We start from the raw sequence: 21412 nt of genomic DNA, 5'->3' as shown, positions 1-21412 counted from the left end.
GGATAGAAACAGTTGCACCAGAGGATAGAGACTCTACACCCTTTGAAGATGGTGCAAAGAAAGTGTGTGATGGTACCCATACTGCAGTAGTCTGCGCCATGAGGTGAAAGCTCCTCAGGGACACCTTAGCACACCAATGGGATTAAATCTCCTGGGGGGAGAATTAATTCAGAGGCTTCTGCATCTCTCCTCATCTCTGTGTTGAAAAATTATTTCAAGTGTGCAGGGTATGGTGCAAACCCCTTGTCCCGTCTTGGTACAGCAGAGCCCATTAAGTGCACATTTACATGGTACCAAGTACTACAATATGCAGTGCTGATGCCAATCACCTAATGAGATCTAAAATGTAAACATTAACTACTTTTTTTTAATTTCCAAAGATGCATTCCATTTTCTTATATTTTTCTCTCATGAAAAATGAGACTCAATACATTTATATATTTCACAAGATCACTTTTTTCCACTTGAGAAAGGTATTGAATAAATATTCTAAATTGACAGTAAACTTTATAGCAAACCAACTTGACTGCTTACTTTTTAAAATAATTAAGCAAATGTATTCATTCCAAGAAGAAATAGCTTCCCTTAAAAACAATAAATACATTCACTTGGTCTCTGTGCTTGTAGTAATAAATTAACCTTTCCAAATTGTTTTTAGTCATCCATTATTATAAAAGCTTCTCTACTGTATGTCTGAACCGAATATGTACACCGTCATCCCTTCCTTGATTTCTGTCAGGCTACTCACTTACCTTACATAAGCCTCATAAGGCCACTGCCTCACACGACGGATAACTGCGCACACACAGGGCAGCAATCCTGCACGTTTGCAGTGAACGTGGGACCTCCTGGAAGTGTTCAATTTAACGTGTATGCACAGAATCACCTTACCATACACACACAGCAGGCTCTAGTGCACAGGAGCAGTTAGAAAAGACAATGAGCGACTCCACAGTATGACATAACTACTCCAAGCAAAAACATATCAAGTAGCTCCCTGGTTTATGCAACACAAAATACACACACACACTGAAGTTTATTTTAGTATCTTTCAGACTAGAAAATCATCTTCCCAGGTAAAACATTTTATAAATGTTCTTATTTCAGCCTGCATCATAGAGGATCAGAACAGTCAGGAAAAAAAAATAAAGAAGGGATGGACCACTCAGTAAGTAGCGCAGCACAACGAGAACAGCACCAGGTATTACAAGTGTATTTTATTCTGGATAAGTAGCAAAGTGCTGCTTTGAACCAGAGTGAAGTTCCCACAGCTAAATAGCAATTTCCCACAGAAACACTGAAGGCACTTCAGCAGCAGACCCACCAGAAATCTGGCAAACATGAAAATTTTACTTAATAACAGACAAGATTGTGATCATTATCTGCACTACGGATGTTCACTGTCACAACTGCACAAGTCAGGAATGTTAAGGGGTACAATCCCTCATCAACAGAGCCGTGCTGGCATAAGTGCCTCATATTGGTGTAATTACACTGCAAAACTGTACTTTTACCTGTATGAGTTGTTCTGTTTGCAGGGTGGAGTAGCAGGTATGCACCATCCTGGTGTGGTGGAGTTTTATTAGTGTGGCTGCACACATACTAAGAAAGCTCTATCAACACACTAGTACAGGCCCTTCCAAGTAGGGAAGCAGTTTATCTCAGGAGGAAGCAAGACTTTGGAAGTTCACTCAAATTCCTTGAATGTAAAAAGCTACATTAGCAAACAGATTCTAAGATATTTGTGTACACATTAGAGTTTTTGCCAGCACAGCTCTGTTTGTTGGTAGCTGGGGAAAGAACTGTAACTGACAACAGTACTGATGGAACTTAGTAAAGGTCAAACTTTAACATAAGGCACTTAGACTGTGCACATCCTCCAACCTGTAGGCCCATAATTGTGTTTGATAAACAAAAAATTCATATTCAGTTTAGTGTTTTCTGCATTTGAGGAAACAAAGTAATTTTAAGAAGGAAGGAAAGTATTATATACATGCCATTGGTATTTTCTAGTCCAGAGCTTCATGGGAAGCTAAAAGACTAGGCAGATACACTCCACTGGCTTACTAATGGACTGACATTTGGCTTTTTTACTACTCCTATAATACCTTCTGAAGCCTTTATTCACATTCTTCTGAGTAAGCTAATCCCATATCTGCCCTAACAATGAAAATTTACCCAAAGATAAGAAAATAAAATGGAATTTTTGGGTCAGGTTTACTTCTGCTGTCAGGGTCTGAACAGTATCAGCAAAAATGAGATAGCACGTAGATTCTTCTCATTAAGAAAAGTTGTGAGAAGAATCACAAGCAGCGTAGATGGCTCTGCTTTTTTCTTTTTCCCTTTTATACAAATTAAGGAAAAAAAAAAAAGCTGATTTCTGTGGTCAAAAGCTTAATTTAAAAAAACAAACATAACCCTCTTTGTACAAGAAACCTTCTAAAGACCCCAGTACAAGCCAATTTTACAAGCCAAGGTCCTAAGCTTAGGCAACAGAAATTTCAGTTACAAACTTTGACCTGTTATTGGGTATTACTCAATATACAATATCTTTATCATTCTTTTTCCATCACATTGAATGAAAATATTTTACTAAAACATACTACTCATTTGCCTAATGTTAAATTTCTGCTACTGAACTTGACTTCTTCAGCAGCACTGAAAATAAGTTTTCAGCAACTGTATAGGAAACAATGGCTTTGGAAAGGTGATTCACACAATCTGGCATTCCTCTGCTGAAGTACCAAAGAAATTAGTTCTTTATCATGGCTGTTAGGAACACTCAGCTTGTTAACTGAACAGCAACAGTTACTGGGGCTAAGACTGAGAACCTTACAGTTAACTCTTCAACATCCCACAGCTTGTTTATTTTTAAACATACAAGATTACAATTCTACAACTGTCAAATTTCAGCTTGAATGCTTACACTGTACTTAAAAATCCCTCTTCTTACACAGTTTTACACAAACTAGTAAAGCTGTAGGGGCTTTTTGTCAAGTTGGCATTGTAACATTACATAAACTAGTTACACATCCTAAACTATTATATGTAAAAAATGTTAGTTTTACCTTATAATTAAACTATCTGTATCCTCTGGCATGTCTAGTTACTGTTGTCAGTCAACTGTGTATACAGAAATGGATTCAAAACAACTGCAGAATTATAATTTCTGACCCTATCAGCACAGCTGTTGAAAAACACAGGTTTTTTTTTTTTTACACTTTTTCCCCTTATTTCATTTGTAAAAAGTGAACTAAAACATAACATCTGAACCCAGCTATCATTTTCATTCTTATTCCATCAAAAAGGCTTCATTAAATGAAGTAAAACAGACATGAATTTCTCCTTCAGAATTTAGTGAAACACAATAATTACAGCATACTGATTATGTTATTAAAAATGCAGTAAACACAGTTCCCAATTTTGATTAGGGTTTACCATGAGAACACACAAAATGCACATTTAATCTTTGTGTCTTGGCTCTGTAACTGGAAATTTAAGACTTTTCTTAACCTCTAAGTGTATCAATGCTCTTGAGACTACCACCATAACTGTGAAGTACTCACTTATTTCAGAAGCTCTATTAGATAAAAACTTAATAGCAGTACAACCCTCAAAGCATTAACTGAAGACTCTTCTAGTGAGGAGAGAGGCTTGACAGCACACAAAAAAGCAACCAGTTCTTGCGTAAACTAGATAAATCTTACATTAAAATCCTCTTCTTAAGTCTCCTACCACTCCCCTACCACCATAGACACTAGGCAGAAAAAGCGCACCAGAGAATAAACCTAGTGCAGATAGACACTACCACTTCTGTCACCTAAACCCCATCTAATCTTACTCTTGCTCAGTACAGGCCCTTCTTCCATTTTTATCAGTTACATTTTATAAAGTCTCAGCCTAACCCCTATAATCCTTGTCCTTCCTCTCCCCACTTCATATTTCTAGCTTCAGTTTCAGGCTGTACAGAATTAAAGTCCCACAGCTGTAAGTTACAACTGTAAAGATAATTACTATCTTAAACTGGAAACAAATAACATTATTGCCAGAAAATCTAGTAGTAGTGAAGCAGGATTAAGTAGAACAAACACTGTCTTTTGATGAGTCCACTAGACAATGAAAAATATTTATTCAATTTTATTTACTATTCTGGACTCACACAATTCTATTAACATTGGGTTTGGGACATTCAGGGTGGTTTGTTGTTTTTTGTTTGGTTTTTTTTTTTTTTTTAAACTCAAAAGACATCTCTTAATTATATGTAAAGCACCCTCTGAAGCACTGTGGTGAATTATACGTATTTTATATTTTAACAATTTTAAAATCTATAAATATTTTGTAGTGCACATACATTTGCAGCAGAGCAAAAACTTCATTTGCATACCAGGAGAACTCAACTAAAATATCCCTTAAAAAAACCAAACATGGAAAGTTTGTAAAAAAATATTTAAATGCTAGTCTTGAAATCAACAATTATTCAATTTGCAAATCACTGGAGTCCTGCAGTCTCAAAGTAGGCTGAAGGCTAACGTGAGCTTTTATTCTTCCACCAAAGTGCATTAAAAAAACCTTTATGTGCAATGTGTTTCTGGAACCATCAAGGGAAAAAATTTAAGGCCTAACTGAACAGCTATTTTGAGCTTACTTCTATATTTATTCCTATAGAAAGTTCCAAATGTCAAAGAACGATAATAAGCAGCTGGCATACATAAAAGTGGAGCACATCCCAAAATATCTATTACAATTAACATGGTATATGCTACGCTTGTACAGTAACTACACATTATCATTTTTCATTGACCAGCAATTAAATTGCTTGAACAGCTAGTAAATTTTGTTTGTAGAAGTAGCAACAAGACGGTTGAAGCTAAACCAATTCAAATTACCACTTACAAAAAAACTGTGTAAAATAGACAAAAAAAAGCAGACAGTGAAAAAGTTCTCAAAAAATAAAGCACAATATAGTTGAGTATCAGCTGCCAAATAATTTACTTAAACAAGGCTGTGATGATTAAGTATTCAAAAGAGCTGTTTCTAAAAAAAAAAGTCTCAAATAGATTATCCAGGAGAAAAAAAATAAAATTAACCAGGGAAATTAGGAATGCTATATACATCCTTTTGAGTTAAATAAAAGGAATCAGCATTTTTTGTCTCCCTGAAGTTCCTAGAAGGAAAATATGAAAGCCCATGCAAGAAAACCAGCACATTACACTGTTTTGAATTACCAAACATAGAAACAGCAGGGAGAGTGTAACACGCATACATTTTGTAACACATTAAAGAGATTGCGATGTTTTTTCCCAGTTAAAAATTACAAGCTAAACTAGTAAGATTTTCTTAACTCCCTACTAAAATATAGCTATCACTTGGAGGTATAAACTGAAAACTACTTCACTGTATGAAAAAAAAATTTAGTCACCAAAGAATATCTTTGTGCAAGCCAAATAAGCAGCTCCAAACTACCATTACCTCCAAGAGACAGTATTTAGGTACAGTAGTGCAAGGGGCGGGGAACAGTTATTGACAGGGAGTTTAAAGCCAGCCAACAATTACTACTGTCTAAAAATCCAACCCCTCCTCTCTCCCTCTACAAGAAAGCCACCAGAACGTGATAAAGTTCAACTTTTCTTGTTTAACTCACCAAGGAGATCACCTCCATCGCCCAGAGCAAATAAACGTCACCTCACGGCAGGTTAAGGTTTAGTCCCACCCTCCCACGACCCCCAGCCCTGGAGTGAGGGTTCGGTTGGGTTTCTGGAGTCCCCAGCGGCGAGGAGCACCGGCCCGACGCGGGGCGCTACCCCCGCGCCCAGCCACCCCTCGGGGCCGCGGCGGAGAACCCCTCGTCCGGTACTAGGGCAACGGAGAAACTGAACGAGAAAGGCGGTTAAAGTCGGTCGTGACGTCACGGAGAAGCTTGCCGGCGTCAGCTTGATATGACGTCGATCGCCTCAGAGCATAACCGTCCTCTCCTTTCCCACAACATGGAGGAGCCCGCCTTCTAGCCCGCTCCGCCCGGGGAGGGCGTCCTCTGCGCTCCGGCCCAACCACGTTATGAGCTTATGAGGCGGCGGCTTTTAGCTTCCTCCGGGGCCCCCGCATCGAGTCGCCGACCTCCTCTGGAACCGGGCCAGGCCTCCGGCGTGCCCGCGCCCTGCAGCCGCACCGACGGTGCCCTGAAAACAGGCCCCGCCGCTCCCCCCCGGGGTCCCTCCGGCCGCCCTGACCCGCACCACCCGCCCGCCTCCATTTTCTAGTCGAGCCCAAAGGCGTCCAGGCCGGAGGAGGCGGCCGCCCCTTTTTCCGCGATCCCTCCGCCGCAGCGGCGGCCCCGCTCCCTTTCTCCTCCCGTCCCGGTGCTTCTCCGGCTGCCTCCCTCACTCACCGCGGGGAGGGGGTGGGGGATCTCGCCGCCGCCGCGGGTCTCAGCCGAGCCCAGCCGCCATTTCCTTCTCGCAACCGCTCCAGAGCGCTGGGCGGGGGCGCTCCTCCCCCGCTACCATAGAAACCGACAGGGCGGCCAACGGCTGCCTAGAGCGGGCACCGCGCTCCGTTTTGCGCACGGCCCGTGGAAGACTTCGGCTGCCGTTGGCTCCGCCTCCCGGCCGGGCGGTGCGCGCTCCCTCACGTCAGGGCGCTGGGCGGGAAAACGGCGGCGCCGGTCTGTCAGCGCTGCCCGCAGCCCGGCCAGCTCGGCTCTGGCTGCCTCCAGCCCGAGGGGAGGCTCAGCCCTTCCCCGGGGAGTCCCCCCGTCCTGCGGCCACTGGAGAAAACAGGAGGCAGGCCGCCCCGGTCACTGCAGGGCTCCCTCTGCGGACGAGTTCTGTGGGATCAACAACGCTGTTCCCGGTTTTCTTACCAAAATACGGGGTGATCTTACCTCACAGGAACTGCGGTTTTATTCGTGAGGTTGCAAGTGCCAAAGCAAAACTGCACTGCAGCAGTGCTAAATACTGTTTTGCTTACAGTGACCTCTCACAGGAGAAATACAGCTTTGTCACAGGATTAACGTGGCAGAAGAGCTCATCTGCTGCTTGCAGAGCCAACTGCTCACATCAGCTATGCTCCCTACCTGTGCTTATTCCATTGCAGGTTTGTTTTTTTTTTCCTATCCTACTCTGTTTTAGAAAAATCAAACAGCAGTTGCTGCAATAATGCTTTCCCCCTGGGTCCAAGTTATGGAGTGCTGTGGAAAGGAAACGTTCACTGGATCAGCTCATCCACTGCATGGAGGCTTCCCAGTAAACAACCTTTAAAATGGTCAGGCTACTCAAAAAACTCAGGGATCCAATCTGCTACATATAATTACAGAGAGTTTTGTTCCTACTGTCAGCATTTGTGATACCAGCAACCAGAAACATTCACAATCCCTGAGGGGTTCCAAGGCTGACAGGAGAACCCATGAGGCCAGGCAAACACGCCTGACCCGCACAGCTGAACAGCTGTATAGGCAATTGGAGGTGTGAGGTTTGGATCTGATCCACCCGGATCCTGCACATTTTTCCTCATGGGCTGATAACATCGATTCCACACAGGTGCAGTGCTTACTGAGATGGATTAAGGAATGAAAACATGAGGTAACAAACTTATTTAGCATTAATTCTATAGAATTACAGTATTCTATCGAGTAATTTGATTAGACCTTTTACAAGTCTACATTCATATATAGAGACTTCCGGTGGTAAAAGCTCAGGATAATGTTTGAAAAGCTATTAGCTTTTTGCCTGATAGCAGTCAGCCTCTTTCTCCACCTGTAGAACTGGGCAGTATTAATACTTACTTCACACAGGAACACCAAGAGGTAAAAAAAAAACCCAACAGATTCCTGTGCACAAGTACAAGACACCATGATTAAAGGCAAGCAGAAGTTTAATTTTTGTTCTGCAGCTACAGAGCTACAATAAATGAAAAACACATGGAGAGGAAATACCTTATGATTTGGTAGATGAAGCTGCACTGTGATTTATGCCCTGGGAAAAGCTAATAACATATAGTTAATGGACAAATTTAGCATCTAGGCAGTGCTCAAACCCAAGAATTACACACCAAGGGAAAGGGAACATGCAAAAACAAGGAATTGCACACCAACAGTGAAAAGGGGATGCCTGCAACAGGGGATCCAGCAGTGAAACAGGTATTAAATTCCTCTTACATGCATTTGCTAAGAGGCTTACACCATCTTAATGTAATACTGATTCACTTCACACACCCACTGAATACCATCCAAACCACAGCGCACTTTCAGCCCACAAAACCCTACATCTTTGTGTTAAAGCCCAAGCCAGAGTATCTACCTTGTCTGACTAAACATCTGTGTCACTGTCACTTAAATGGTACCATTAGCACCTCAGTTCTTTCCCTGCCTCATTCCCTTCCTAATTATTTTCCTCTTAGAGCCCAATTTCCCTTAATTTGGGAAATTTACACCTGGGTTACTGGTCTGAGTCTGACAGCACACAGAAGGAGCTTTTTTGTCATCTATATAATGTGAGTTTTGTGTCAGTTTAGGACTCTTCTCATAACATGATGATAGTTTCTAACTGGTTTGAACTGCAAACACTACTGGGAAATCGTAATGGAGATTAACGACTATCAATCAGCTTCTAAAACAGTCTAATAAGCACCTTTATCTATCTCTCCTTAAACACTGGAGAAGCTTAAGCTGAGATAGTTACAAATCCCTCAGCACTAACTCCCCTTAAAACTTTTTTCCACTGCTTTCCAAAACCTTTTCCACTATTGGGCAGTCAGTACACTGAGACTTTCCTCGGCAGCTGATACATCTTTAGTTGTTTATCCCTTGGATTTCCCTAATTATTATTTTTTAATCTTCGGTGTCTACAAACTGGCCTTACTTGCATTTGTAGTGTCTCAGAGGGCCTTTAGGCGCGACCCATAAAACTCCTCTTTGTGACAGGCACTAAGGCATCACCTTCGTGTTGTGCAGAGATGGGGTGATATTTCTCTCACTCATCTCTCCCCTCACCACACCAGCAACCTTTCCCAGTGGTTGAAGATGCAGAGCCCTTCAATAGAATACTTACTTCACGTTCACCTCTTCCCTCAGTTCCTCCCCACTGAATGTGCTGGTGAGCCAATTTCAGCCAGGTGAAAACTGGAGACATAGTTAGCCCATGAGAGTTGGAATGAAACAAATAAGTTCTCTTCCCTCCTCCCTCTCTGGCTTTTGTTGTTGGGGTTGTTTTTTTTTTATCAGATAATTAATCATTTTAAGTCAGAGGAGTCTAATTTCTGTTGGCTGTGCTCCAGCTTTACCTTTTTTTGTGGAAAATGGCCTCTGTCCTCACAGTTCAGCACATCACTCAAAATAGGTAAGTCAGGTGTCAAGGCAATGTATCTTCTGGGGCCTTGATTCTCCAAGGCTCCTGATACTTCATTTTTCATAAAGACTAGGCAAACACAGAGAAATGCTTTACTGAGGGTTAATCATATTCACAGAAATAAAGCAATCCTCTTCCCTACCAGCTGACAGGAACTTGCAGATTTTTTTCCCCCCTCCAATTCTATGTAAACTCGCCTCCCTTTCTTTTCATCTCAATTTTGTAGTCTTGCCCAAAATTCCAACTTTCCATGTCACTACTGCCCTCATTACTCTAAGATTCATAGAATCACTAAGGTTGGAAAGGACCTCTAAGATCATCAAGTCCAACTGTCAAGGACTTGTAGGACTGTGGCATACTGAAGCCACGGGATAGTTTCCCAAGGGCAAAGTAGTTTGTTCCCATGCCTTTTCATCCAACTTTGGACTCACAGAAGTATCCTGCAAGGTTTTCACTGAGTAATAAAAGAAAGGTTTGGTTCCAACTTCGGGGAGAATGTGATGTTTTTTTAACAGAAGTTAGGCTTTAGTGCTAGCAAGAGGACAAATGATGTAGGAAGCTTTTGCCCTGAATTGCTGCACAGCTTTCTATCTTCCTACTCCCTTCTGAATTTTGTGAGGTTTAACAAAGAAAAGCCATGCAAGGTTGCCATTTCCAAATCCTTGAGTATTCCAGACTATGAAGTGCAGGGAACATACACGTTCTCTTCACTAAAGACAGCAGCAGGTATTATACATAGGATGATTAAAACATTTATTTAGTGAGATACAAGTTAAAAAGAGGGAAATACAGATGGTGACTAGGCAGCTGTCTATCAGGAAAGACTTGGTATAAAATAGGTGTCATTTATTAGTTGAGATACTGCTCAGTCCCCCAGACATGCAGAGCTTTCACTGCACCCAGAAAGAGAAGGGGGGGGGGGGGGAAAGGCCTGTGTCAAGATAAAGGAATAATAGCTTTATAAGTTTTTATATACTTAGGATTTTATCACATTGGGCTAGTGCTGCCATCAAAAAAAGCGTCACTACAAGTAGTACTATTTAGTGTTATTTAACCAAAAAAACAAAGTTACTTTGTTTTCAGAATCGGTAAGAAAATGCTTCAATAGTAACATTCAAAATGTGTTTGTTGCAACTAAAGCAGTTATAAAGCCTCTTCTCTCCAATGAAAGCTCAGTTTCAAAAAAGGTTTGACCTCCCCAGAAATATCAAAAAGCTAGGGAAAGTATATGAAAGGGAAAAAGACAAGAACACAGCTGGCCATGATATTCTGCACAGAAATATTACAAACTTCTTTTTGTTAACATTACAGTCAGAAAAAACACCAGCTCCTAAAAATATTAAAAACCACAGCAACAAACCAACCATTTTTCATGACACACAAACTCACTACTCAGGAGCTGCTTTTAGCTCATTTTTACTTTCCTTTAGCTCAGGGACAACGAAGGGCTAAAGAGGAATTTCTGCTGCAGTTGGTTGAACATCCCAACCCGTGACAGAACAGGTGTCAGCACCACACAATCAGCTGGTGCCAAACAGCACCTCACACACGTTTTACCTTACTCGTTTAATACATCATTCTACTTATTAGAAAGCAACACCACCTATCCTTTACCTGCCAACAGCAGTGGTGGTGGTGTGAATTACGCTCTGTTGCCTCCTCTCTGCTCGGGGTGTGTTTCCCTCTATAGAAAAGTCAGGAAACCCTCCTAGAGAGGGGCTTCTTGCTGCTCCCTCCCTCTTTATGGAAATGCCTCCTGAGAAACTCCACCTTTTAGGGAGGAGCTGGCAAGAACCCGACAGGTCAGCTAAGCCAAAGAGAGGTTTGCAAGCCACTTCGAAAACAGAGTCTGAACGTTTGTGTTTCCCAATGACTCAGAATGATTTGGATTAGTTTTTAAATGAAAGCCTGAGGAAGAGCCCTCTCCAGTCAATAGGAATACTTGTCACACTGTAGCTTTCTTTGTCATGTGGCTAACAACTAAGGGCATATATTACTAAGTATTTGTCCAAAATTCTGCATTGTTTATAAACTTGGAGGTTTGTTTGGGAAAATAAGTTAAAATAATAAATTGTTGATTACATCATATATTTTCTCCATTCCAATGTAGGGAAAATTGTAATGAGAGTTTTGGAGGCTGTGCTTTATGACACAGTTATGAAACCAAGAGTGGAAAATGAGTAATTGCACCCATAGTCCCACTCTGTGGAAGCGAAACATTTTTCTGAGGAGTATCATTTGCAGCAATTCACGCACAAAAGTTTGCCTCTTAAGCCTGCTCTGCATTTAAGTATACAAATCGAGGTGTTGTCTTGGCTCTTTCATGGAGTGCTGTACGCATCCCCACTGGATCCAGCTGCAGCGAGTTACTGACCCTCCTCAGCAGCCCGTACAGATTCTGGCAGATGCCAGGCCCAGCCCTCAGCCGGGGCAGCTGGCAGCGCAGGGCGGTACAGAGGCGCCTGCAGCTACTCCCACTCCCTTCCCATTAGCCTGGCAGGGCCAACGCTGCCGGTAGCAGTTCAAGCTGCCACAGCCGGCCCATGCCAAGCAAGGCTCTACAGCAACACTGCGACCGCAGACCCCGCTACGCCCGTGTAGGCACTGTTACACCCTCACATGGCGGTGCCTGTGCACACCCCACCGGAGCAGGGACCGGACCAGCCCATCAGCCAATTTCTGCCTTGGTTGTTACCACCAGGGCCGGTGTCCCTCTCCCAAGGAGGTCCATGCTGTCACCCCAGACGTTATAACACGTCAGGGAAGGATGTGAGCCACAGAGCAGCTGCGACAGCTCCCGGCAGAGGTGGCCCGACCGCTGAGGGAGGCAGCATGGCAGAGCAGCACAGGCTCTGCCCCGACACCTGCCCCGCGGCCCTGAGCGCAGACAGGGAAGAGACGAGACCTGGCGCTCAACCCTGCTCGGCGCAGCGGCCCCGCTGCCTGCGGTGACCCCATCCCCGCGGGCTGGCCTGAGGCGGCAGAGCAGCCATCTTGCAGCGCGGCTCGCCCCGCGCCTCAGTCGTCGCCGCGCCTCGGCGGCCCTGGCGGGATCGCGGCCAACCTCTGTGGTACTGAGGCGCCGCCACCCCAGGCCTTCTCTATGGTACCAACTGCCCGCTGTTGGGTGTACCTGCACGGACAGACATACACTCTGTCCCGAAGGCCGACTCTATGGTCACGTTTTCTCGTCCCTCTCCGGGCGTTGATTGGCCGAGAGGACGGTTCTCGCGAGATCCGCGCGCGAGCGGCCTGGCGGAGGCGGTGGAGGGGCCCGCGTTCGTGCGTCGGAGCCGGCACCGCGGCGCGCTCGGTAAGATGGCGCCGGCGGATCCGCAGCTTCCCTCGGGGAACGGGGGCTGGCGGGCCCCTTCTCCTGGCCCGGCGGGTCGGCCTGTTGTCGACCGCTGCGGGCGGCGGAGAGGCCCTGGGCCTGTTGCGAGCAGGGCCGAGCGCTTCGGTGGCCCGGGCCCCGGGCAGGGCCAGGTCGGGAGTAGCGCCTCGGCGGGCCAGTGGCGAGCGGGGGCCGCGGCACTGCGGGGGGGGGGAAGGTCGGGGTGTTCCGGCGGGCGGGGGGCCGCGCGGGGCTCGGGCCGGCGCAGCCCGTTGCGGCGGGAGCCCTGTTCCCCCGCCGCGTGGATGGGAGCGGGGTGAACGCGGGGCCGGGGACCGATCGGCCCCTCGGCCGGCCCCGGGCTGGTCCTGCCTACTGCTGCCCAACTTTCCCGGCGTCGGTGCGGCTTTGGCGATAGTTGAGAGGAAGAAAAACCTGTTGGAAACGGGCCGGTGACGGGCAGGCCCACTCCCGCTCGTGTTTGTGCGGGAGGGGCGGCGGTGCCTGTTGCTGTTGTTGTTGCCGCCTCTCCTCCCCCTTCGGCTGCCCCTGTGGTCGTGACTGGAAGGTAGAAGTCATTAAATGCCGGCTTGAGCAAAGCACTTTGCTTACAAATCTGAAAAAAATATTGTCGAGAAAAATACTAGGAGATAATATTTTAGCAGTGTTGATAGGAGCACTTTTGGGGACAGTCGGGCTAAGCTAGTCTAAGTTGGTGAGTTGTACGTTGGATACGGTGCCATGTACAGTTTTGTAGCTGTATGCGTAGCTGCCCAGTCTAAGTTTTGGTGAAGACTTTAAAGCAAATATTGTTTATCTAGGCTTTGCTTTAAATGTTTGTTACAGTTTTTCTGGCTAGCTGTCAAACTCTTTGATTCACTTGTGTCACTTTGTGATGCTGTGTGTCCTGTATAACTTGTAAACAAGGTTTGTTTGGAGTGGTTTTTAAGAGTAAGTACAAGAAGATGGTATTTGAATTTTTTTATTCTGATGATTGATGAAAGCAGCTTTAGAGACTGGCTAGTGGATGTGAAAGAGTACAGGAACAAGGAGGAGAAAAATGTAAAATTGTGATTTGAGATAAAAGGGTCTCTCTTGGATTATTAATTTAAAAGATCCCATAAAAAAGGTACAGAGGTGGTAGTAACACAGTGCTCATACACATTAAATTTACTTCTTCTTGAATCATGCTAAATGAGATGCTTTGCTTTTCTTGTAGTAAGAGTCCAGGATGAGTTATGCAGAAAAACCTGATGAAATCACGAAAGATGAATGGATGGAAAAACTTAATAACTTGCATATCCAGAGAGCAGACATGAACCGCCTTATCATGAACTACCTTGTTACAGGTAAAAATGAGTAGTAACACTAGGAGGCTCTTAAATGCGTGTTGCGTATTTTATCAAGACAGACAGTTTTGGCTAGAACATGCTACTAGATGGAGTGAAATTAAGGGCTTTGACTACTTATTGATTGCTGTTGGCTTCTCTTAGCAACGTACAACTGCTCTTGGGTTCTTTTACATGGAAACTAAGATTCAGAGACCGAGTAGTCATCATGTGATAGAAGTGACATTTATTAATCTTACTCTTTTGCTAAAACATATAGAAAAGAAAGTATTTTCTGGAATTCTGCTAACAAACATGATCCGCTTCTGCATGGTGTCCTTTTTTGTGCCATTAAAACAGAGTTCAAGATACGTTACAGTTGTTAAGTAGCACTCTGAAAGCTGCACAGAACAGCTATCAGAAACAAGTTTTAACTGTCTCGAAAGATAAACTGTGAAAGGGCACTGTTGTCAAAATAGTTTGAGACCAAAAATATTAACGCCTTCAGCATGTAGCCTAACTTTATACTTAGAACAATCAGAAACCCTCAGAAATTGTCCCTAGCTATTATGATGCATACCATCACAGTAAGCTATGCTAGGGCGGAGGCATCCATATCCGATCTACACCCCTGTTTACGTTGGGGAAGCCTCTGGGATGAAGGAAGAGCATCTTAGTGGTGTAAATAGTTTTTGTGTGTATAAATGTATGACTTAGGATTTAAAATAGCTGTTGCAACTTTAAAAAAAAAATAGTGTTAGTATGTGAAAGCAAAATTAATTTTCAATTTCTTCTCAGTAAAACTGCTAGGTCTGTGTAAACACGTTTGAGGGCTGGAGGGAGAAGCAATGCCACCCAAATTTTGAAAATGTGATTTTGAAAATCCCATTTGGAATAAGTGCACTGCTCTATTTAAGTATAAAACAAGCTTTTAGGTTAAGAGGTATTGGACTACAAGTTGCACGCATCCTTAGAGAATGAGGGCACTTGAGTTAAGAATGAATTAAGCATGTACTGTTAGATGCCTGTTGAAGAAATGCCTGTTTAAATAGATAAGAATTTTTCAGAAGTTCAGACTTAATCTTTAAACCCCCAAATGCACAAGCAATACTCAAATCAAGCTGATTTTTTTAAGTGTTTTATAAAATGTATTTTATAGGTGAAATGTTTCTATTTCAGAGGGCTTTAAAGAAGCAGCAGAGAAATTTCGTATGGAGTCTGGAATTGAACCCAGTGTTGATTTAGAGACTCTCGATGAAAGAATAAAAATTCGAGAAATGATATTGAAAGGACAGATTCAAGAAGCCATTGCGTTAATAAACAGCCTCCATCCAGAATTGTTAGATACAAACAGATATCTTTACTTTCATTTGCAGGTAAGGACAGATGGCAAACTTCATCTCTGTTTTAGAGGTGGTTGAGAGACTGGTAAAAGTAGTGCAGGTTTTAAGAGTTTGTGACTGAACATGGATGTTTGTTTTTGGCATAGTTTTGTAGCAAGGGGAAACTTTGTGGCATGGTGTGGGAAGCATCATATACCATTAGTAACATGAAAACTTAGAACAGGGGCAGTGCCCTGTGACTTGCCAGCTTCCAATTACTGTTAGTCTGAATTTCTAGTAGTTCCATTAATAACACATCTTTTCAAAACCTGTTATTCAGAAGCGTCAGGTTACCTTTTTTAGTAGATTGTGTAGACAAGTCCACTGCTCCATGTCTCACACATTGAGAAGAATTGACCTCAAACTGTCAAATTATGGATTAGTGTTTGTCTCAAAGTACTTGCTAATGTCTGAAGATTACAGTCTTGAAACACTGAAGATTTGTTAATTTGTTTCGCTAATATTGCTGTGTCTTTCGTATGTAGCAGCAGCATTTGATTGAACTGATTCGGCAGCGTGAGACAGAAGCAGCTCTGGAATTTGCTCAGACCCAATTAGCAGAACAAGGCGAGGAGAGCAGGGAATGCCTGACAGAAATGGAGCGTACGCTGGCTTTGCTTGCCTTTGATAATCCTGAAGAATCACCATTTGGAGACTTGCTTAACATGATGCAGCGACAGAAGGTAGTCCTTTCTCAAAAGGAAATTGATGTCTTTTATTTGTATGTGCTGAAAATGATGTCCAAATATTTCTGAAGTGTTTAGAAAAAAATGTATATAGCGGTATGCAAAAGAACAGCAGTATTTCTTAAGCAAGATTTAAGAAAAAAGTGGTGTTAATGTATTCAACTATTTGGCTCTCTTCCTTGTTTTCTCCAGGCTTATAGTCTGTGGAGCTTTGTCCTGACTGTGTTTGGAGGAATTAGCACCCATTAGCAGTGTTAATCATAGGAAAACTATTACTGAACTCCAGTATTTCTTTTCCAGGTATGGAGTGAGGTTAATCAAGCTGTTCTAGACTATGAAAATCGTGAATCAACACCCAAGTTGGCGAAATTACTGAAACTACTACTATGGGCTCAGAATGAGCTGGACCAGAAGAAAGTGAAATATCCCAAAATGACAGACCTCAGCAAGGGGACGATTGAAGAACCCAAGTAAAATGTGTGCAGATGGACATCAAACAATCTTACTACTGCACAGTATACATTTATATCAGTCTGTGACTGAAATATTTTTACTACAGTACAGCACTCAATTCAGATTTTTCAATGAACATCTAATTTGAAGGGAGAAAAGTCCCTCTTAAATGCTGCAAAAACTGCATTGAAAGGCGCTGTATCTCTTTGAAAGTCTGACTTAGGCTATGCACTATAATACATTTTTAAAAAACAATTAAACAGGACAGGAAAAATAGCATTTTTAAAAGTACAGAACTCAAGCTTTCTAATTGGCTACTGATGCCTAGTTTAGTGGCCAGTGAGTTAATATGGAGTTATATTGGCAACTATTCAGTTAAGTTTAACTGTCTCCTGTTTGAAATGTGTATATAGAACAGTGAATATTTTCTACCTTTAAGTTATAGCCAGATATACATTCCCCTTAAAAGTAACTCGTCAAGTTTTCATCTATAAACTTTACAGTAAGGTCAACCTTTTGCTTAGGAAATAGTGTACAAACTTGTAAATCATAATTTAAGGACTTTTTTTTTTTTTTCCTGGTTTCTGACTTTTTGGTGCTTTATATGGTGAGAGCTATGTTCATAATGGATCAGTGACCCATCTTTTCAGGAGGAGTATTTTTGGAAATAAGGGTTTTTTCTTAATTTTCATGGATGACCAAAATGGCCCCCAGAGGCATTTGAGGGTTTTTGTTAACAGGGGCCTTTCCCCCCCTATATTAAATTTGCAGCTGTAGCACTGCAGTGATTCTACTAAAGCTTGGAAGGCCACTGGATGTTTTTAAGCTGAAAGACATGCTTGTGTTGGGAAATTAACTGTGGGGGAGAAATGCTCATTGAAGCCTCTGATGCATCATCTTGTGCAGGATCTGCCTTTATGCTTGCTGAATAAGAATTGTAGTTTTAGAGCTCCTTGGGCTGTTTTAATGCCTTGAGCTGAGCACGGCAGGGCTGTCTAAAACCAGAAATTTCCATTTTTTCAATTCTTCCATACCTTTCTGAAGAGATGCAGTTCATCTTCACTTGTATTTGTTTACTGACTGTCCTCACTCCAGTTAGGATTATAGTTTTAATGTTTTACATGTGAAGTCCAGACTTTCAAGTCAACAAATTGTAATCTTCTGGGTATGGGATGTTCTGGTCGACTCAGTTTTGCAGCACTGTACACTGGTATATATCCAGTGGTAGTAAGCACTAATCTTGCCAAATCGATCTCTAGATTTTTAGGTCCGTATATCAAGTTATTACTGATATATCAAGTTATTTGCTGAACAAAGACCGAGCTGATGGGTGAAATAGCTTAACATCATGAGACACTGGCAGTTGTCACACCAGTCCCATACTGTACATAATCTAGTCTTGTATGGTAGATATTACCCTGTAGAATGAAACTTAGTTTTCACTTAATTTTACTGGAATACTTACGCATTAAACTGTATAAAGCTTTGCAGATACACCTGACTTACGGAAACTAACAAAACCTGTTACTGATTGCATTACTGTGAACACTGTTTACTTGTGTAGCTATTTTTTGTGGGGGGAAACCATTGTTAAGCAGCTATTAGAGATGCAGAGCGCCAAGGTTAAGCTAGATGATGGATATTACAAAATGATTTGTTCCCATTTATTATTGATTGTTCTGTTCTCCACTTTGAGGCATTTGTGGTACGGAGGTCTTAAAGTTTATACATAACAAACAAGCTATTAGTAGCCCCCCAACTACAACAGGGCTCTGTCTTTCCTTCGCCCAGGCTGGTTATTCTAACACCAAACTTTTAACAGTTGTGGGTTAGGTTTTTTTAATTTTTTTTTTCTTTTTCCAGTCGGTTGATGTCTGAAAACCATGTATAACTTTTAGTTTGTGAGAAACTGTATGGTTAATGTAACTTGGTTTAATAACAAACTGCAGAAACAAAACTGGAATAGCTCTAATTTCTTCATATATGACTGATCAGCTTTTCCTCTGTTCTGACACTTGTGTTGTTAAATCTCATCTAAAGCTTCTCCCAGATGAAGTGGAAAGTGTTGCGTTTTTGTGGCATGACTAGCATTTTTCTCCATGAGAAATGCAGTATTACAGTCCTGGTTGAGAAGTTCACTGTACTTCTAGAATGCTACATTAATTTCATATAGTATTTGGGCAAAGATTGAGCATAGATTACTTGAATTTTCACTAGCTTGTTTGTTGTTTTTTTTCCATTAAAAATAAACAAGTTTTTTAAAGGGTTTAATATAAAATTAGTATAGAACTATTTCACTTTGTTTTTATGAACATGCCACATTGATAAGCAGCTTTAATCTGTAAAGTTTTTGGTAACTGCAAGAAAATATTCGAAAGCTATGCATTTTAGAGAAAGCGTAAAGGTAGTGATAATGGTACTTCTAAGGATCTTTATATTAGTGTATATAAAATAGTTTGCATATACAAATATAATATATAATCTGTTTGAAATATTCTTGAATGGTAGGGGCTGTGAAACATATTATAATTTATGGAAATATTGTACACAGTAAACAGACCTCTCAGTACACGAATGAACTTTTGTCATATGCATGAGAAATGTCTTATTTGGTGACTACTAATGAATGGGATTTTGTTAACCCATTTTTGTTAGATAACCACTTTAACAGATATTATTAAATGCCACTTTGATCAGTTTGCTTTAGTGTAAAAATACATATTTTGTTCCACTTAATTTAGAACAATATGAAAATAACTTTTGTAAGAAGATTTGTTCCAAACTCAACAGTGGCAAACAAATCTGGTAATTAAACGTCGTACACTACACTCATTCCTCCCCCAACCTCTCCTTTGTTGAAAGCAAATAAGATTTTTTTTTTTTGTGAATGCTATGGGCATGAAGAAATTGGGTTGTAAAATAACCTGTCTCGTCTGCCTCTGCAGAAAGGCTGTATATCAAGTGTGGTTTTGATGAGGCTACAAACCTCTCTCTTTTTCCAAAACCTATCACCTCCCTAATAATTGTTGTCTTCGCTGTTGCCATGTTTCTTTTCTGCCTGTCAAATCTAAGCTAAGCTGTGGTTGCTTCTGTTGTACAATGGAGTTGTTTGTGAAGGGTGGGGGGCGGCAGGTTTCCATGAAGATGAAGTACTGGTGGTACTTCCTGAGAAATACTTACTGACCCGTTTAATTTTATATAGCTAGAAAAAGAGAGGCCACTGCACAGAAACTAACAGAATTTTAAGTAAAGCATTTCCTCTCAAGACTTTTGAAGAGGCAAATATATACAGCTTGAAATCAGGTGAAGTACCTCTCTCTAAGATGATTTCATTGAAACGCTTTCAGCTCCTTCCACCCGCATTAGAAGAAAAATTGAAATTAAAGTGGAGTGAATGCTACATGCTTATGTAGCATTGAAGGTGTGTGAAATTACCTGGAAAGAATTCTGTCTCCTTTCCACTCCTTGTACATATAGGGGAAGCCATTACATTATTCTAGGATGATTTTATTGTTTTTAATTTGTAAAATTTATGCTTTGTATGCTTGAGTATAAGCTTAAAAGCATTACTTAAAAAAAAAAATATCCTTGACTAGTAGATGAGTGTTGCTCAACTTATTTCAAACCACTTTCTGTCCAAGTTTGTTACGAAGCTTATTAAATTGAGTTGGAGCGTGATCCCTGTGTGTCTTATCTTCACGGGTAATGGGGCCTCCGGCTGTCACAGCAGCTGAACGCATCCTTGAGCTGCTCACCTCAAAGAACGCAAAAGGAAATGGAGTCATATTTTTCCCTAAATCTGCCTTTAGGCTCCAGCGAGTTGAGGCGGGTTCTGACCCATGCTGTAGCGCTCTCCCATCCAGAAGCAATGTCACCAGTCAGTATTTGTTTCTGCTGTAACGTTCTTCATGAAAGGGGACAAGGAGGCTTTCCAGCTGTTGCACGAGGAGCGGCGGCCCCAGCCCTGCTCGTCACCTTGTTCACTGTACGTGTCAAAACACAAAGCTTACGATAGCACCCTTGAAAGCATTTGTATTTCTTGGTGGACACGTCGAGGTGCTAGAAACTATTTTTATTCCTTTCCTCTCCCCTCCTGCCTTCGTATCATGATGTTGAAGACAAGATGGGCCAAAGTACCAGTGGACTGCGGGTTGATGTGATCAGTCACTGCAGAACCAGAGCGCCCTGTGTGTTCTCTGTCCTCTGCGTGTTAAAGGGGGATTCCAACAACATGCTGCTGTCCCATACCCCTGGATGAGATTCTGCTTGGGAGTGGCTGCTCACTGAAGAGCAGTCTCGGTTTGTCAACTTCTCTGATCATTTGCTTATTTTTCAGCATACTGCTGTCTGCAGCAGTTGTGCAAAGTTGCATTATTTAGCACTAGAAACTATTTCTCCTTTCACACCCTTTTGGTCTTGATCTGTGGACAGACTTCAATGGTAATAAATGTCAGCTCAAATATTAACCCAATAATCTTTGGTTTGCTTTAATCTTCTGACAGATTAAGCTGAACAGGAAAAACTAGAGGAGATTGTGTTCTTGCATGAGATTATTTTCTTTAGCCAGCACCTGTCTCCTGAACTGATTCCATTTGCCGTTTCATCAGCTTGGTGGGAGGTTTGCTTCTAGAAAATGGTACAGCAGTAGAAGGAAAGACGGCTGTGCTTTTACTTTTTAAACTTATTTATGTGCGTGTGATGGATGTTACGCTCAGGCATTTTTTTAACCGTAGCTATTTTTGACAGTGAAACTAGCTTCTTATGTGAGAAGTAAATTAGTCAAAGCAGCTATTCATTGAGGTGATGCTGAGCAGTGCAAGGAGAGGAACTGAAGAGTACAACAAATAAAGAAAACTTTGTGCAACATGCTTAACTTCCAAATTGAATC

At 42.1% G+C, this 21412-nt stretch overlaps 2 protein-coding genes across 4 annotated transcripts in view; one reads left to right on the top strand and one right to left on the bottom strand.

Moving 5' to 3' along the window:
- DIDO1 (death inducer-obliterator 1) overlaps positions 1–6508 on the bottom strand; it is a 55585-nt gene extending 49077 nt beyond the window's left edge. For 2 of the 3 annotated variants that reach the window (XM_054845833.1, XM_054845834.1), the window contains exon 1: positions 5642–6185. Coding sequence is in view for 1 of the 3 variants with exons in the window: in XM_054845834.1 (XP_054701809.1) it covers positions 5642–5659 (18 nt within the window). In the remaining 2 variants the exon portion in view is untranslated. Of the gene's footprint in view, positions 1–5641; positions 6186–6385 lie in introns of those variants that run through there. The other variant, XM_054845835.1, reaches the window with a different exon arrangement.
- A 2897-nt stretch (positions 6509–9405) lies between these two features.
- On the top strand, positions 9406–20202 carry GID8 (GID complex subunit 8 homolog). The gene is made up of 5 exons (XM_054845832.1): positions 9406–12654; positions 13895–14024; positions 15183–15379; positions 15871–16068; positions 16372–20202. The coding sequence occupies exons 2-5, from the start codon at positions 13907–13909 to the stop codon at positions 16543–16545; spliced, it is 687 nt and encodes a 228-aa protein (XP_054701807.1). The 5' UTR covers positions 9406–12654; positions 13895–13906; the 3' UTR covers positions 16546–20202.
- Positions 20203–21412: the final 1210 nt, after the last annotated feature.

This window comes from Grus americana, chromosome 17 (assembly GCF_028858705.1).
Source record: "Grus americana isolate bGruAme1 chromosome 17, bGruAme1.mat, whole genome shotgun sequence".
Classification (NCBI taxonomy): domain Eukaryota; kingdom Metazoa; phylum Chordata; class Aves; order Gruiformes; family Gruidae; genus Grus; species Grus americana.
This window is presented reverse-complemented; position numbering and strand designations above follow the sequence as displayed.